This window comes from Apis mellifera, linkage group LG7, assembly GCF_003254395.2.
Source record: "Apis mellifera strain DH4 linkage group LG7, Amel_HAv3.1, whole genome shotgun sequence".
Classification (NCBI taxonomy): domain Eukaryota; kingdom Metazoa; phylum Arthropoda; class Insecta; order Hymenoptera; family Apidae; genus Apis; species Apis mellifera.
This window is the reverse complement of record NC_037644.1, coordinates 13,359,334-13,377,712: the sequence shown is the minus strand read 5'-3', so window position 1 is coordinate 13,377,712 and position 18,379 is coordinate 13,359,334. Positions and strand designations below refer to the sequence as shown.

At 31.6% G+C, this 18,379-nt stretch overlaps 2 protein-coding genes across 2 annotated transcripts; both read right to left on the bottom strand.

The window, feature by feature from the left end:
* Positions 1–1,525: 1,525 nt before the first annotated feature.
* On the bottom strand, positions 1,526–7,837 carry LOC412817 (importin-4). The gene is made up of 15 exons (XM_396270.7): positions 7,677–7,837; positions 7,229–7,315; positions 7,000–7,107; positions 6,780–6,932; positions 6,504–6,689; positions 6,133–6,427; positions 5,895–6,052; positions 5,215–5,812; positions 4,908–5,143; positions 4,622–4,827; positions 4,214–4,554; positions 3,974–4,149; positions 3,683–3,891; positions 3,164–3,474; positions 1,526–3,062 (listed from the first exon to the last, which is right to left on the bottom strand). The coding sequence occupies exons 1-15, from the start codon at positions 7,728–7,730 to the stop codon at positions 2,938–2,940; spliced, it is 3,243 nt and encodes a 1,080-aa protein (XP_396270.5). The 5' UTR covers positions 7,731–7,837; the 3' UTR covers positions 1,526–2,937.
* Positions 7,838–10,816: 2,979 nt separating this feature from the next.
* On the bottom strand, positions 10,817–16,706 carry LOC726050 (forkhead box protein K2). The gene is made up of 2 exons (XM_026441768.1): positions 15,189–16,706; positions 10,817–11,339 (listed from the first exon to the last, which is right to left on the bottom strand). Exons 1-2 carry the CDS (start codon positions 16,435–16,437, stop codon positions 11,059–11,061), a joined length of 1,530 nt encoding a protein of 509 aa, XP_026297553.1. The 5' UTR covers positions 16,438–16,706; the 3' UTR covers positions 10,817–11,058.
* Between the last annotated feature and the right edge of the window lie 1,673 nt (positions 16,707–18,379).

The following is an 18,379-nucleotide window of genomic DNA, read 5'->3' as shown; positions in this document are numbered from 1 at the left end:
TTTAAACATATTGTTCAAATAATTCATCAATGAATCGTACGATTTAGTTGCGTTCAGCCGTCGCGCGCAATAAACCACTTTCATCTGACGAAACTTTCCACTAGCGATATCTCCATGAAGCGTGGTAAGCTCGACAGGTACACAGTTGGGCCATGGACATGGGTCATACACCTACGACTTCTTTTCGATTCGAGTCATGGTGGAGATTTCAAGGACACTAACCAGCATCAGCCACTCGATACATGTTCATATAGAGTGTTCAAAAATTTCAAAACTTCTTTGATGTACTTATATAATTTTTATTAATATATCCAACACATTCCTTTATATACAAAGGTATAAAAATATGATATATAAGAAGTTATATAAAAACCATATATTTAAGTAATTAATTTTAATATTTTAATTTATGAACAAAGAATGATATAGATTATTTTTACTGATTGAGATTTAAATTTTAATTATTTTTTTTTAAAAAGTTTTCCCGCTCGTTTGTTATGTATGTTCAATATGTTGTATCACGAAATTTTGATATTTTATTATTTGAAATTTTCACTTATGCAATAGCAAACATTTTTATGCTTTTTTAAATATACTTATAATTAATTAAAATTAAAAAAAAAAAAAAAATTAAAGTATTTATCAAGAAAAATAAATAATATATTAGAATTTCGATACACTGTATATATAATATATTTATATGTATATTATATGTATATTATATGTATAGTATATATAAATACGTGTACCTGTGGTACATATATATTTAATCTTCGATGACTAACCCACTCGATTTAATGGCGAAAAGAACTTCGATAACGTTTTATAAACGTTACTTTTATACTTCCATCGTCTCGCCGTATCAAAATCGTCTATCAACAAGTTTTATATATCAAAATGAAGTCTCATCTAATCTGAGATGAAACACATTATTATGTATATATACATATATATGAAACATTTTTTCCAAATGTATTATAAATTTTAGAAAAAATATACTTTATTATACAAATTTCGATTTTTGTTTTGAGAATTATTTCGATCATGTAATATCGCCAATAAACAAATCGATTTCATATAATAAAAAATTTTTCTTTCTACATATACATATAAATATGTATGTATATGTATATTTCGAAATAGATCGAAATTATTATTGAATATTTAAATTTTAGATCATATTTATATATCTATGAATCTATTAATCTTATTATATCTGTATGATGTTATTAAATATCATTTGTTTTTTAATAATTTGACTTTTTTTCTAAAAATAATCCCTATTTTTAATTATTTTTCAATTTTTTAATACACTTTTTGATAAATTTGTATAAAATAATAAAAAGAAATTGATTCAAATAAATTAATCATATAATTCATTTTATTATTATTTATTTTGTTGAATCAAAAATTTCCATTTTGTTATAATTTTATTTATAATTTATAATTTTTTCAATTATAATTTATTATTTTTATTTCATATTTATTTTATATTTCTCCCGAGGATTTAATAAAAATAATCATATTATTTAATTTTAATTATAATTCACTAATACTTTATTAAGATAAATACATATTTTTTTATTTTATCATTATATGTATATTGATAAACATTCTGTTGTAAATAATCTGTCAATATAATTCTCTCAATATTAATCTCTGCAAATATAATGCAATTATATTTTATATTTTTTACGAATTGAATCGTATGAAATCATATTGGTTATAAAAAATATTTGATAATTTCCTAATAACATAACAATTCACTAAATTATCTTGTATTTTTATGAAATATACAATAAATTTGATATTCTAAGTCTACAGAAAAATGTTGACAATATATGCAATTCAAATTTTAAAATGAATATTGTAAAATTTTTTTAGTTATGCTTATGCATTTCTTATAATTATAAATCAGTACAAAATCATTCTAGCAAAATATTTCGGAATTTTTGGTATAATAAATATAATATTATATATAATTAAATAAGTTATGTAATAAACTTTAATTAAATGACATCTCTATAAAATTGATTAATCAACTAAAAATTCGAATAAGATAATTTTTGTCGACTGTTAATAATTTAGAATAAAAATAATAGATAAATTGATAATTCTTAAATAAATGTTAACTATATTAAAATTGTGTGAAATTTTTTTGACAATACATTCTCACAATCAAAATAAATACATATAAAAGCTACTTGTGAAATAGATGAAGTGCAACAATTTTATTTTTTATAGTACATTTATATTCAATGCATACACATAATGCTTTGTGGTATACGCATCATTCTTAATTAAAAATAAACATGAAAAATGATAACTAAATTGATCATTTCTGCCAAAAACAATTTCTTGTGCTTATATTTTGAATATATATGCATATGTAACATTAGAATCAGATATGAAAATTATTGATTTATAATAAATTAATTCATTCAATTATCTTTATTGGATGTTTTGATAGAAGTAATTTAAAATTTATATATAAATAAGATTTTGTATATATATATATATATATATATATATAAAAGAAAAAATTCTGTAGACTAGAATTTAATATACTTTGTTCAGTCAACATATATATATATATATTTATTTCCATATCAAAATCGTATTCAGATGTAAAATTATATGGCCAGTATCATAGAATATGAGCACCAAGAAATTTAATGTGTAGTATCATGTTATATTATTGGTAATTAATTGCACTTATCGATTCTCATATTTTATAAGAAGAAATATAATTTCTATAATTATGTCGATATTTAAACAATGGATATACATATTGTTAACTAAACAGTACTGAAAACTTTTGTTAGACATAATTTAAAGATATGAGATGTATGATATATATCACTTTTTCTGAGATGAAAACATTTTCATCAATCAGTTCTCTTATTTCTTACAATGTGAAATAAATTCAATTAAAACTTAAGAAAATATACGTTGAATATTCGTTGTAACTTCTATTGGAAGTTCAGAATACATAGAATTCCATTCATTTGGAAAATCTCGCTGAGCAGATTTAATGAATTCCATAATAATACCTTTTGCCTCTGTATAAAAGATAAAGATCATATAATTAAACATGAATTATATATAATAATTTTATAATGTTTTATTATGTAAATAATAATAAAAGAATTGTATAATATACCATCATCTGTTGTTTTATTTTCATGTAAGACACTGACTGCAACTTTAAGTAATATTTCTATGTGTGATCGTAAAATAGGATGACCAGCTTCATATAATGTTAATATACTTTTAAAAACTGCTTTGTTTTCTTCAAAATCTTCTTTTAATGGTAACTGTTTGACAAAAGTTGGAAATACTTGATCAAGTGGTACATTAAAATAATTAGCAATGATAAGTCTCGCAAGTGCTCCGACTATATTGTCACGAGCTCCTGCATGTGATTCTTTAAAAATTGCATTTGAAAGAACTGATAAAATATCAGAATAATGCCTATTAATTATTGTTAAGAAAAAAAAATTATATAAAATTTTATAATTCTTTCATAACAATTTAGAAATAAATTATATATATTATATACATTATTACAATTATTTATACATTTTATACATTATAATATTATATTACATATATTATACATATAATATATATACATATATATTACATATATAAATTATATAGAAATATATTAAAAGGATACGAATAAACTGCATCTTTGCCATATAATGCAAGTTCACCAATTCCATATATGGCATTATTCCGAACTTCAGCACTTGAATCATCTGTAAGTTTCAAAAACATAGGAAGTAGTTGACATACAAAACCAGCTACCTTATGTTTGAGTCCTGAGAAACATTCTGAAATTGTACCAACTGCAAAAGATCTTTGAGCTTCAGATTTATTCTTTTTCTGAAAAATATTTATTAGCTTTTTAAAGTATGAATATATATAATGTTTATAAATACATAAATATAAATAAATAAAACTATACCAATCTTTCTAAGAGCATTGGTAACACGGTATGAAAATAAATTTCAAAATCTTCTGGCGAAATTACTTTTCCGAAAGTGGACAATACATCACCCGCACATTCAACTAGTAATTCATCTTGTTCAGCTTCAGTATCTATATCATCTGCTTCTTCTTGATCTTGACATTCCGTTTTACCTATTATAAACATTTTTTTCTGTAAATGAAAATGTTAAAAATATGATCCATATTGAATTTTTACCTAACATAACATCAGTGACACAATTCATTATAGCTTCTTTATGACCTTCTCCAATAAGGACATCTGATTTTATTTCTTTCAAAAGTTCTGTATAAGCATCTAAACCAGTAATAGCTACTGTTCGTTCATCACCTAATCTTATTAATTCAGATAATTTTGGAATAAATACAGAAAGAGCTTTTAATAATGCTTGTTTTCCTTCATTAGTATTAATTTTTGAGAAATTAATACAAAACTGCAGAAGAGCATCAATAACAGCTTTACGAATATCTTCTTGTGGATAATTAATTAATTTAAAAGTTTCTTCAAAAGATTTTTCAAGATATGGTAAAAATGCTTCTCTGAAATAAAAAATATAAATCTATTTCGAAAATTACGAGATTAATTATATGAAAAATAATATTTTACCCTGTATGTTCTGCAATTTCTTTTAAAGCTAAAATTGCTTCTTCCTTCTCTTCAATGTATGCATTTTCAACACTATAACCAGCTACGTCATCATCATCATTATCTTCTTCATTATCTGTGTTTTCAATATCTTCTTCTTCATTTTCATTTTCACTAAGATCTTCATAAACAGGAAAAGCAGAAGTTTCATCTTCTTTAAAATGAGGCTATCAAAAAAAATTATATATAATATAAAAGAAAAAATATAATTTAATATAATTTAATTAATTTATCTTTTATAATTTACCACTATCCCTTCTGAACTTTGTATACTTGTAATCATGTATTCAATGATTTCTGGCAAAGCACCTGCCATTTCCTTTTTCATTATAGTACTAATTGATGCAAATAATCCATAAATTGATTTTTTCAAATCTGGATCTTCTGTTTCTTTTAATAATTTCATTCCAAAATTAAGAGATCTACCAGCCAAAGGTGCAAAATTTTTATCACCTATTGTTCTTGCAATTACTCCAAGAGTATCTATAACATCAATTAAGTATTAATATTGTTACATAAATTTTAAATAATAATTTTAATAATTTTATTCATACCAACTGCTTGAACTTGAAGACACATGGTTTCTTCTATTTGTTTCTCTGAAAGATAATTATCAAGAATGGAAACAATTCTTTCAAAATATGGTAACATATGCTCTTTACTCGCCATGGCAGCTGAGCCAATAGCACTCAGAGAAAGTTCTCTAACATGAACTGGAGTATCCGCATTCAAGATTTCAAAAAGTCTTTCCATCAATGTTGGTAAATATGGTAAAAGACTTTCATTTAAATTTTCGCAGAACATTTCTAACGCATAAAACATACGATCAACCGAAGGTGGTTCTTTTTTTTCTTGTTTAATATGTGCACATATTTGACCTAGATATTCGAATAATACTGGCAATAATTCGGACGAATATTGGGAAATTTCTGGTTGTAAATGTTCAGAAAATTGTCCAAGAGCAAAAAGTGCAGCATTACGCACTACGGGAATAGGGTCACTAATTCCTTGACAAGTACAACGTAAAAAGGATTCGAGATATTTTGTACGAATATATTCCGAACAACCTTCCGCTAATACTGCCATTGTCAAATATGATGCCTTTTTTGCATATACATCCGTACCTTGTAAACTAGGTTCTATATATTGTAACTATAAAAATTGTATAAAAATAAAATATTAGATATATTTTATAAAAAAAAAAGAGAATTATTAAAAATATACTAAATTATACCAATTGAGGAATTAATTTCTCTGGAGGTAAATGAAGTGCAAGTAAATCTAAAGTTTGAGTAGCACAAGTTACAGGTGTATTATCTTCATTATCATCACTAAAGTAAACTTCATCATTGTCATCTTCAGGTCGCATAGACATAAGATTAAATAACATATCTATAAAATTATGTTAACAAGTTAAATCAAATTGTAAATTCAAAAATTTATTTTGAATTGAAGATTCAAATATATCATACCTAAAATAGGTTCAACAAGTTTATGTTTGATTATGGTTTTCTTTTTTGTTCTGGCTAACCATCCAATAAAACCAACTGCTTTAACTCTCAGAGCATCATCTAATGCTTTGTTACCAGCAATAACAAGGCACATACTGACAAGAGATTTGACATGTGGAGCTATCACAGCAATTGCATTTTCACACAATTCATCTAATAATTCAAAGCATTCAATCGCTTTATCTTCATTAGTAGTAGTAAGAGATTGAATTGTGGTCATAACTTGTGGCATCATTTGATGATAAGCATTTACCATCTGAATGAAAATACTTTACTATTAAAAAAATTAACTAAATTTTTCAATCAATTTCTAATTATTATATATGACTTACCATTTGATTACCTTCAACTAAAGGAACAAGATTCTGCATTATTCGTAAGATATAATATGCTACAGGATTCCCTAAATCTTGTAAACTATTTAATGTTTGACCCAAAAGAACTGCAAGCGATGCAGCATGTGTAAGGTATGCATCAGGTGCAACTTCAGTCATAATCGATAAAGTATAGGTCCCCAACTATAACAAGATTACAATAAATTACAGAAATAAGAAATTATATATAATTATATAGTTTTTTTTTTAAGTAACTATTATTATATTTTATACCTCTTTCTGTAATAAATTCTCACTAGTAACTAACTGCTGTACAAACTGTAAAACTTCTGGCCAACCATTATTAGGCAATTCATGTTTTACGATTACACCTATTAATTGTGCAATTGCATTTTTTACAAATTTTTCTGGTTCATTAACTAATGCCTAAAAAATAATAAAAATTCTACATATTTTCAACAACAACAAAAATTAAAGAATAATATTTTTTTACCTGTAAAATTACTGTCTTAAATTCATTGCGTAGATGATGTGGTAATTTTAACCAATGTTTACCTTTACCATAACGTTTTCTAAGTAATATAGCTGCATATTGTCTTATCTTAAATATAAATTATTTTTTGTTATGAAATATTTATAATATAAGTAAAATATTCATAAAATGTATGTATATATATATATACATAATAATAATAATAATAATAATAATAAATAAAAAAAACCTGTGAATTGTTTGATGAAATAATAAGTTGACATAATGCTTGTATAGTTTCTTGTTTTTTAAAAGCTTCTCTAAGTTCTGCTGTTCCCTGTAATATATTCTTGTTCATTATATTTATTCTTCTATTTAATAGATAATTTATTTATATCTATTTATAAGAAATATGAAATAGATGTTTTTTTTTATAAAAGAAAAAAACTTTTATAGAAATCTAATAAAAGATATACATATTAAAAAATATACATATTAAAATATTAAAAATAATAAAAAAATAAAGCTTGCAAAGTAATTGTTATACGTTACTGTATTTTATATTAAAACATATAATATAGATTGAATAAATTAACTTCATATTTCTTTTAAATATTTCTTTTAAATGGTTATGAATAAGAGCAAACACGTGTTTTGAATATTACAAAATTTATTAAATGTCACTTTTCTAAATATACCTGTTGAATAGATGTGTTATCGGCTACAAGTAACTTCAGTAATATTTCCTCCATAATGTAATATTAATAAACAAAATAAGGACCTGGCAGTATTTCCGAACAAAGTAGCCGGTTGTCTACTACCGCTTTTCTGACCTGTTAGTACTGACGTCTTTATAATACTTTAACGCGCATGTGCGACATTTTATTGTATAAATGAGCGAACAAAATTTTTTTACAATCAATTGTTCACGGCATCGTAAATTAATTTAAATAGTTGAGAAATACTTTTTTTAATGTTATTAATTCTTATTATAGAATTATTTCGCTCGTTTAAAAAAAATTTTTTCTTAAATCATAAATATCACTACTGTAGTTTAAGAAATTTTTAAAATGACTGTACGATAGATACGAATTCTGTAGAGGGCGCCTCGAGCATTATATTTTACCGTACAAATATAAATGTTCAGTTCTAAAAATTTGAAATTACGTTAATCGACTTTTTAAAAAATAAAATTTAATACACTAAATATATGCTCATCGAACTAAGTATATGTAGAACAATAATACGTTGTTTTTGCGTTAAATTTAAACGTTAAGGAAATATCGAAAGTTGTAAGTAATATCCAATATCAACAAAGATAATTTGTAATATAAATAATTAAATCCAATTTAATATCGACATTTTAAGATCAAATTTTTCATTTTCTAATCTGTACAGTGTTGCTGGATGTTTGTTCCAACTTTGTCTAGCCTCAGATCGTATCGAGTTTATTATTTTAAAGCGGACCCCTTCCTCTTATATTCCTCCTCTTTCTCTATGCCTCATTCTCCCCCTTCCTTCGATTTGTATCTTCTCCGTTGCTTTTTCTCTTTTCGTTTCGATACGAAGGCGCTTTGAGATAATGCAGTCTCCAGAATTCTTTGGATTTTTTTTTTTTAAATTTATATATAATGTAAGTACACATCACGTACCATTATTAGATTTATTGCTTATTAATTCAATTCGTAACTTTACATTAAAAAAAATCTATCTACTAAAATAGATATCTAGATAACGTGTTTACGTTTCGTTTAATAGATAAATTATTTCAACTTTGTAGCCGTGTAACGTTTAAAAATTATTGAAAAAAAAAAACAAAATTACTTTAATCGATCAATTTGATTTTAATAAAAAAAAAAAGAAAAAGAGTAGAAAGATAATTTTCTCTTTTCAAGTAGAAGAAGGTATCACAGAAATAAAAACACCATTAACCACGGCCAGAAATGGCCTGTCAACGGCGTCATTGAGTGACTTCTCTTGCACCTCGTGCATATTCGTCGTCTGGGCTTATGCGCATTTTTGACGATGCATACGAGAAGTGGTTCTTTTCCGTACCACTCGAATATCGCGGTGGTGTATTATAAAACGAACAAAAAAAAAAAAGAAAAAGACAAAAATGGTATACGAAACGCATCGCATCATTTTTATAAAATATTGTTTCATAAAAAAAAAAAAAGTACTTGACAAAAGGTAACGTTATTTATTATATTTACAATTGAATCCATTATTAGAAAAAAAACTTGATGAAAATTTTCCACAGAGAGTAAAAAAAAAAAAGAAAAAAGAAAACAAAAGCTCGCAACCGCTTGGGAAAAAATAAATACAGTGGAAAGGAATAATCGATCGAAAGGAATGAAACGATCTTCATTCCCATAAGGAGCAAGATCAATCTCTGTAATGACGGCGAGGGGAAAATATCTTAATGCGAAATTAATGTCAGTTATGAATCTGTTTCGTGTAAGCCGACACCACATGCGATCCACCATCTCGCATAACATTCTCTAATTTATTACATAAGCAATCTCGTGCCTCTTGATTCCATGAAGCCGATTCAAGGAAATCGTCGATAATAAATAGCGAGGCTTGAATCACCGAAACAAAGGGTCATCTATCCCGTTAATGAAACTCATGATCGCAAGTATTATCGTTTCAACTATATTTTTCAACCACAATGTATTCAATCGTGTAAACATATATATATATATATACCTTGCACGTATTGTATTCAAAGATTCGCGAAGAGAAAAGAGAAAGCTCTTCTAATCGATCCAAAATTTCTCGCTTCCTCTCCTCTCTTTCTCTGCCAGCGATAACGAAGTATGGATCGAATATCGCACGAATATTATTTTTGGACGTGACATCCGATCGATAATCGGAGCCGTAGATTTTCGCGTAAGAGAAGCGTAACGCGCGATATTTGTGAGAATAAGAGGAACTATTTGAACACGTGACAGAAGGAAGAAGCTCCATATTGCTCAAATAAGTTGTATATCCTTGGCTGGCCGGAACGAGCCTCCAACTTGTTCCCGTCGTTTTTATGGCAGGGATCTCAACAAGCAACAAGCTGTTTCAATAGAAAACACTGTCGTTCGTTATTTACCGGTAAAAACACTGTTGCTATCGTTCACGACCGATATTATCTCCTTTTTATAACCTCCCTGAAGAAGAATCTACCCCTCCTCTTCGGGGCCCCTCGAAAGTAAAAGGAATTTTCTGATGTTCCGTCTTTTTATTCTTATTTTTTTCCCTTTTTACAGCGAAGAAATGGATAAAAAAAAAAAAAAAAAAAAAAAGAAAAACAGCTTCTGAGATCGTAAAATTCCTTCCTCTCGTGAGTTTTTCTTTTTTTTTTTTCTTTTTCTCTTTCGAGTAAAGAATCATTAAAATTACGAAGAATTCGAATTTATTTTAAACAAGGAATGATCGAAGCTACGGAGGAGGAAAAAAAAATCGTAGAATTTCACTTCAACATTGATTTGTCGCGCGGTATAATCGATAAAAAGTATAATCTCGTTACGCGAGATAACCGTCAAGTTGCGAGCAAGTTGTGACAAACAAAATTCCTAGAATTGATTCGTGGAGGGACTAGGGACTTTTATCGACAAATCCTTTATCGCCGAAACCATCGACGCCACGACTTTAATATTTAACTCGCTTTGACACACGCATCATCGGCAGTTATAGATTGTCTTGATTGAATTTTTCAAAACCATCCAACCATCCATTTAAGTTAAAAAACCATGATTGAAACGAAAAAGAAAAAAGAAAAAACCTTTCCCCTGTTCTTCTCTCCTTTCTTACCAAGAAAGAATCGGTTCAATTTTACGTTTTCATCGAATTGACTTAAATTAGTAACATTTATTCGTCATTAAGAACTATAAATATAAATAAAAATCTGAAATATTATACACTTTGACGAAACGATTCTTCGAAACGAACAACATAGACAAAATCCTTGTATCCTTCGTAACTTTTTCATAACATTCGCACGGATAAAAAAACAAATTTCACAAAAAGTTGAAAAGTTCGATGTCAATCTTGAACAATCTTGACGTTCTCTCTCTGCCTCCCGGATCTCCGTCACACGTTCGACATGCTGTATTTGATCGGATCGTAGTACATCGTCGTAGGAGGCGTGGTGGTCGCGTGATGAATATTGGACGAGACTGCAGCGCCAGGTATATTAGATATGCTCAATCCGCTGCCCAATCCACCTATGTTGCTCAAATTAAGAGAGCTGAGGGAGCTCAACGAGCTCAGTGTAACGGATCCGGCTGGATGGCCAAAGTAGGATGGCTTACGATCGATCAAACCGCCTCCAGAACTGTTCGAATTCGAGTTCGAGCATTGCATCTTTATACCTGGAACAAAGAAAATAAAAATCGTTTTCTTCGATCATCGAATCTTGCTTGGTCAAATCAAACCTATAATAAATTTATAATATAATAATAAAATTTTATAATAAATAATACAAATAAATTTTAACGATAGAATTTGGTAAAATACGAGGAGAGGACCACACGCATGGGGGAAGAAGAAGAAGAGGAAATTAAGAGGGAACGATACGAATCCAGCCTTTGTGTAGGTACGATAAATCTAAATCTCCGGCAACTCTCAAGTAGTTCTTCTTCAAGTAGAAGCACTTCACTCGTGTCTCGATCCCTATCTTCCTCTTTTCAATCCTCCTCTCTTGCTTCCTTCTCATTTCCTTTCACCGGATTTCTTATTTTTTAACTTGGTCTTTGGAAAATTATAAAGATATTCCCTTAGATAATTTCCTGTATAATTGTACAAAACTATTGTTCGCAGAATGACGAAAATAATGAGTGGAAGAAACAGGATCAAATTACCTGTCGATCGAGGAGAAGGGAGAAGAATATCGAGGAGGAGGGGAAGGAAAATTCGTTTTAATTCGAGAGCGAAGTGTAACGAGAGTCTTAAAACAGCGTCGTGTGTGGTCCGAATGGCAGCGCCGTCAGTCAAAATCCTCTCCTCTCACGAATTCTTTTCTCTCGAGATAACAACATTTTCGCTCCCTCGAATTTCTTTTTCCAAATCGACCGATCTTATGAAATAATTTCAATAAAAGAAGAGAAGGAGAGAGAGAGAGAGAAGGAGAGAGGGATTTCTCGAGCGAATATCGGCTGCTTTCGGCTGCCAACACAACGATGCCATAGTAGAGAGATTGCTCCAGAAATACATCCGAGCGGGGTAGATGAGAAAAAGAGAAACAGGAAAACTGGGGCCTACCGAGGCGTCTGCAGATTGATCTCGTTTACACTTTACTGACTGAACGAGAGAAAAGAGAAGGAGGAGGAGGGGGAGAGGCGGATGGAGGAGGAAGGGTGCGTGGGTGGCAAGTTTATCCCTTGTCGATGCTACTACCACGGTGTATCGAGATGGAGAGAAGGAAGAGATTGTACTTACTTTACTTTACGAAATGGGAGTGAGCGAATAATCGGATAAATTCACCTTTAATCCATGAAATTAAATAACATCACTTCTCTAATCAAGTTCAATGGGGAGTCCATATTTGATGAACATAATATAATACTCCTTTATTAATGAATATTAATCTATTAGTTTGACTATAAATAACATCAACTAAATAAAATAATCCTCAAGATCTCAATCTTAATGAGAGATATATATTATTAGAATAATTTTCTTCACCTTTAATCCATAAAATTAAACCAATTAATAATAATATCACTTCTCTAATCAAATTCAATGGAGATCCCATATTTGATGAATATAATATAATATTGATAATATAATATAATATAATATAATAATATAATATTTGATAATATAATAATGAAGGTGTAAAATGAATTAATTAATCTATTAGTTTGACTATAAATAACATCAACTAAATAAAATAATCCTCAAGATCTTAATCTTAATGAGAGATTATTATCAAACATCCACCATTATAACCGATTATGATTCATAGATAAATAAGTTCTTCTTGAGAACTAGAAAAGTAAGCGAATAATCGGATAATATATTATTAGGATAATTTTCTTCACCTTTAATTCATGAAATTAAACCAAATAACATCACTTCTCTAATTAAGTTCAATAGGGAGCTCATATTTGATGAACATAATATAATAATGAAGGTGTAAAATGAATATTAATCTATTAGTTTGACTATAAACATCAACTAAATAAAATAATTCTCAAGATCTTAATTTTAGAGATTAAGAGAGATTATTATCAAACATCCACCATTATAACCGATTATGATTCATAGATAAATAAGTTCTTCTTGAGAAAAACTAGAAAAGTGAGCGAATAATCGGATAATATATTATTAGAATAATTTTCTTCACCTTTAATCCATGAAATTAAATCAATTAATAATAATATCACTTCTCTAATCAAGTTCAATGGGGAGCCCATATTTGATGAACATAATATAATACTCCTTTATTAATGAATATTAATCTATTAGTTTGACTATAAATAACATCAACTAAATAAAATAATCCTCAAGATCTTAATTTTAATGAGAGATTATTATGAAATATCCATCATTATAACCGGTTACGATTCATAGATAAATTTTTAAAAAAGTTCTTCTTGAGAAGAGAAAAGTTCTAGAAAAGTTCAATGGGGAGCCCATATTTGATGAACATAATATAATAATGAAGGTGTAAAATGAATTAATTAATCTATTAGTTTGACTATAAATAACATCAAATAAAATAATCCTCAAGATCTTAATCTTAATGAGAAATTATTATTATTATCCACCATTATAATCGGTTACGATTCATAGATAAATTTTTAAATAATTAAAGATGAACATAATATACTACTCCTTTATTAATGAATATTAATCTATTAGTTTAATTGTAAATAACATCAACTAAATAAAATAATTCTCAAAATCTTAATCTTAATGAGAGATTATTATCCACTATTATAATCGGTTACGATTCATAGATAAATATATATAATATATTCATAAATTTTTAAATAAGTTCTTCTTGAGAAATAGAAAAGTGAGCGAATAATAGAGCGAATAATCAGATAATATATTATTAAGAAAATTTTCTTCACCTTTAATTCATGAAATTAAACCAAACATCACTTCTCTAATTCAATGGGGAACCCATATTTGATGAACATAATATACTACTCCTTTATTAATGAATATTAATCTATTAGTTTGACTATAAATAAATAAAATAATCCTCAAGATCTCAATCTTAATGAGAGATTATTATCAAACATCCACATTATAATCGATTACGATAGATAAATTTTTAAATAAATTCTTCTTGAGAAAAGAAGGGTGCACGTTAAGTAAGAGATTATCGATTAGAATAAAATATTCGTAATTTTTAGACAAGCAATGGATTACCGTTGAAGGGAATTCGTCATCGTGGACGATGACCACGGTTTGTCTGCGTCAAGTTCCACGGAAACCGAATTCTGCGCGGAAAGGTTTAATAAACGAACCGACTTGTGTTTAAGGTACATTCGATGTACTTAGATTAAAGAACATTTTGTTTACCCTACTTGTAAATGTTTACACGATAAGCGATTTGAGACCTCACTTACCAGCACGCGACCACCGGTAACTGATACAAAAAAAACCGTGTATTTTCGTTCACCACGATCATTTGTTTACCGCCCGATCCGCGTAGTAAACTTTTGCATTCACGAAATCCTTCCATTCATGAAAGAGACTTTCTACGAGTTCAGCTCGTTATATTTCTATACTTTCTTAAGATCAATTCGATTGAATTTAATAAACGAAAGAAAAATATATTATATCGCTTCTCGATTAATCGAGGAATTAATCGACAAAACGTGCCACTCAGATTAATACATGCTGTCAGCTACGATGATCTCTGTCGGTCGAGAGAGAATTTCGAAGAATTTATATCTTCTTCGCGATATAGAAATATTCGATTTTACTCTCGAATTAAAAGAACAATTTTGTGAAAAAGGGAACAAGTAGCTCTACGGTTTTAGGAAAGTCGGCGCCTGCACGGTCGTAAACTGTCTGCGATTTTCCACATGGCCCCTCCAACTGTCATTGTCTTCCCATCCGAAATCGTGCAACAATTTCTTTCGAACCGAACCGTTTCAACCGATTGATCAAAATCAATAATATCCATCATCGATAAAAGACGACAAAAATATATACAAATATTCTCGAGAAGAAAAATATAATTCTTCCTTCAAACTTACCATTATCCGTGACAGGTGTCTGGCATCCGCTGTGCGGCGAATTCACGTTCCCCACGGGACTACTGTTCCCGGTCTGCTCCTGAATACCCTGCATCCCCACGTTGTTCGCATTGCTGACTGCGAGGCCGTAGCCCACGTAATAATCTTGGCCGGGCTGGGCGGGATTGGACGCTCGATTGTACGAGGACGCCATCATAGCCTCGTTCTCCTTGTAGACCTGGGGCTCCGCCGCGTGATCCTTCACCGCGAAACCGTCCGCCGTCCTGTAGGTCAACTGTTCCTGGCTCCTGGCCGCCACGTATCCAGGCTCGCTCTTGAACGCCACTATCTCCCCGTTCCTGTACACGGACGACTCGTCCGTCTTGTACGTGACCTCCGTCGTCTTGTACGTGACCTCGGCTATTGGCGGCGGCGGAGGCGCCGTTTTGTACGCCGTCGTCTCGGGATACGGCCAGTCGGAGGAAACCGCGCCACCGGGCGCCGCGTACATCGCGGCGTACTCCTGATAATTCTGATACTGGTGGTTCTGATAACCGTTCGCGTACTCCACGGCGGCGGGCGCCAGGTTCTCGTAGCCGGCCGCCGCCTGCACGCTCACCGGCCCCCCCCCAGCCGAGAAGTACTGGGGGTATTGGGGCTTCAACGCCTGGCACTTGCGACGGAAGCCCCGGGGCCGGCGGCGAAAGCTTCCCTCCTCGAACATGTACTCCGTGGACGGGTCGATGGTCCAGTAGTGGCCCTTGCCGGGTCTCCCCAAACCCTTGGGCAGCTTGATGAAGCACTCGTTCAAGCTCAGGTTGTGGCGGACCGAGTTCTTCCATCCCTGATAGGCGCCCCGGAAGAAGGGGAAGTGTTGCTGGAGGAAGGAGTAGATCTCGGACAGGGTCAGCCTCTTTTCCCGGCTCGATTGGATCGCCATCACTATCAGAGCTATGTACGAGTATGGGGGTTTCTCCTGGCGGCGAGCGCCCGGCTTTCTTGGAAGCTCGGCCGTCGATTGGCCGCACATCAACGCGTCTATGGCCTGGTCCTGGGACAGAGGACCGTTGGAAACGGTCAAATTGCTTGGTCGAGGGACCACAGTGGGGGGAGCGGAGGAGTTGGAATGGGTTACGGAGGACTGGTGATCCTGCGGATGATGCATGTGCACGCTCGAGTCCGTCTCGTTCTTCATAGCGAGCCTAGAACCGTTGTCCATGGAGCTCGGCCCCCCCCGAGGGGTCGACGGGACGATCACCGTTTGATCCATGGACGGATCGCTTCCCTCGGCGTTTTCACTCCTCACTCGATCGGAAACATTCTGGAAACTGTTGCTACGTATATGCGTGGGTATGGTTCGTTCACCTCACCGGCAAGTATATCCAGTTTCGTTTCACAAGTTTTCTTTGCTCGAAGATCGCGGGTGTAATGTTCGAGCGAAGTGAAATATTGAAAGGGGAGGAGGATCTCCTCTTCGACTCACTTCTCGATTCCACTCGCGATAGGAATTTTGGTGGATGAGGTTGAGAGGAGAGAAGAAAAAAAAAAAAAAAAAAAAAAAAAAAAAAAAAAAAAAAAAAAAAAAAAAGGTCCGTCTCCCCCGTATTTATTATTCGTGTTGGTTGCTTCGGTCGTTTACGGGACACGCGAGGACGAATTCGCGTGACGTTTCCTTACGCGTAATCACAATACAAAAGGAGGATGAAAGAAGCCGTTATTTACGTATGTAAATTGTTTGCACGAGGTGGAACGGTGGGGTCAATTATTTAAACTTGCCACTTTGGCATACGTCGCGCTGATGCGCCGCTAAGTGTTTTCGGATGACTGGAACTCGCGATCAACTCTGAACCTGATGGAAGCTTCGTACATCGCGGTGACGCGAGGCCACTCCGTCACGCACCCAATCTCGTCCCCCCCTTCTCGAAGTGCGAGTGGGCGTGACGAGTCGAGGGGCGGCGAACCGAGCCACGATTGGCCGGCGGCCGGTCCACGGTGTTAAAGCTCGCGGTCACGACCAATGGGAGTCGATCCTATGTCAATCGATACCACGCCTCGACGGGGATAAACTCGAATACCGGGAACGAGAATCGAACGTGTTGCGATCGCTCGATGGAAGATTGTAATGAAAATTGCATAACTTTTCCCCGTCTTCCTGTTGCAGTGAAATCTCGATGCAGTGATTAACGGTGTATCGATACTCGATTGACTGTGATTGCACGTAAGAGAAGAGAGTACGTACTCGGTGTTGAATTTAAATATTAAGAAAGTATCTTTGATCCAAGTAAGCGATTACTTTAATCGGTTTCGCGTGTACAGATTGAAGAGGAATTACTTTTGATTTCTATCCTATCCTCGGATAGAAAAGAAAAGATATTATCGATGGAAATTTACTAATCGATGTCCTTATATCCAAAGATCGACTGTGATTAATTGTGAACAAAAAGTGTGTTATTCGAAAATTAAATAATAAAAATGCTTGGCTGTAATAATTTTAATTTTTTTATGTAGTAAATATAGACTGTGATTATTTATACACATCGTATATTTGTATTATGTATAATCGCTTACTTACACTATGGAACAATGTAATTCGTATACATTTAACTTGATAAAAAAAATAATTGCTTCAATTAATCGAATACAGTCGATTGTTACTCGATCTGGAATTATTTCGACGTTAATAGAGACAACTTGCTCGAACAATGAATTTTACAATTTCTGGATACGCGTTTGCAAATGGTACGAAAAAGTTCGAAGAAACGATTGGTCCGTGTTGTTGGCCAACGAGAGGTTAGAGATACGCTCCGCCCGAGCGTAGAACCGCCCTCCATTTTCCGAGCTTCTCTCGGAACTCGTGCATCGTTCATTATCCTGAAATTAAGACCGATTATCTGGAAATTTTAATACCCGTGATGTCAGTTTCTAATAGATCTTGAACGTCACGATGAATTTCCGTTCATGGAATATTAAAATTTCATTATTACTAGTTTTTTTTCTTTTTCGCTGAATTTCGATGAAAAAAAAAATTACTAAAAATATTAGTTCAATATCAATATTGTATTATAACTCGTTAAATTTGTCGACAATATTCATTTTCGAATAAAAATAAAATACAAATGGTCTGCGCTTCGTCCTCTTTCCGCCATTTCCGACCGCTTATATATTGCTGCAAGTATTAAAAAATAAACACTTTACATTACCACGTAAAAATA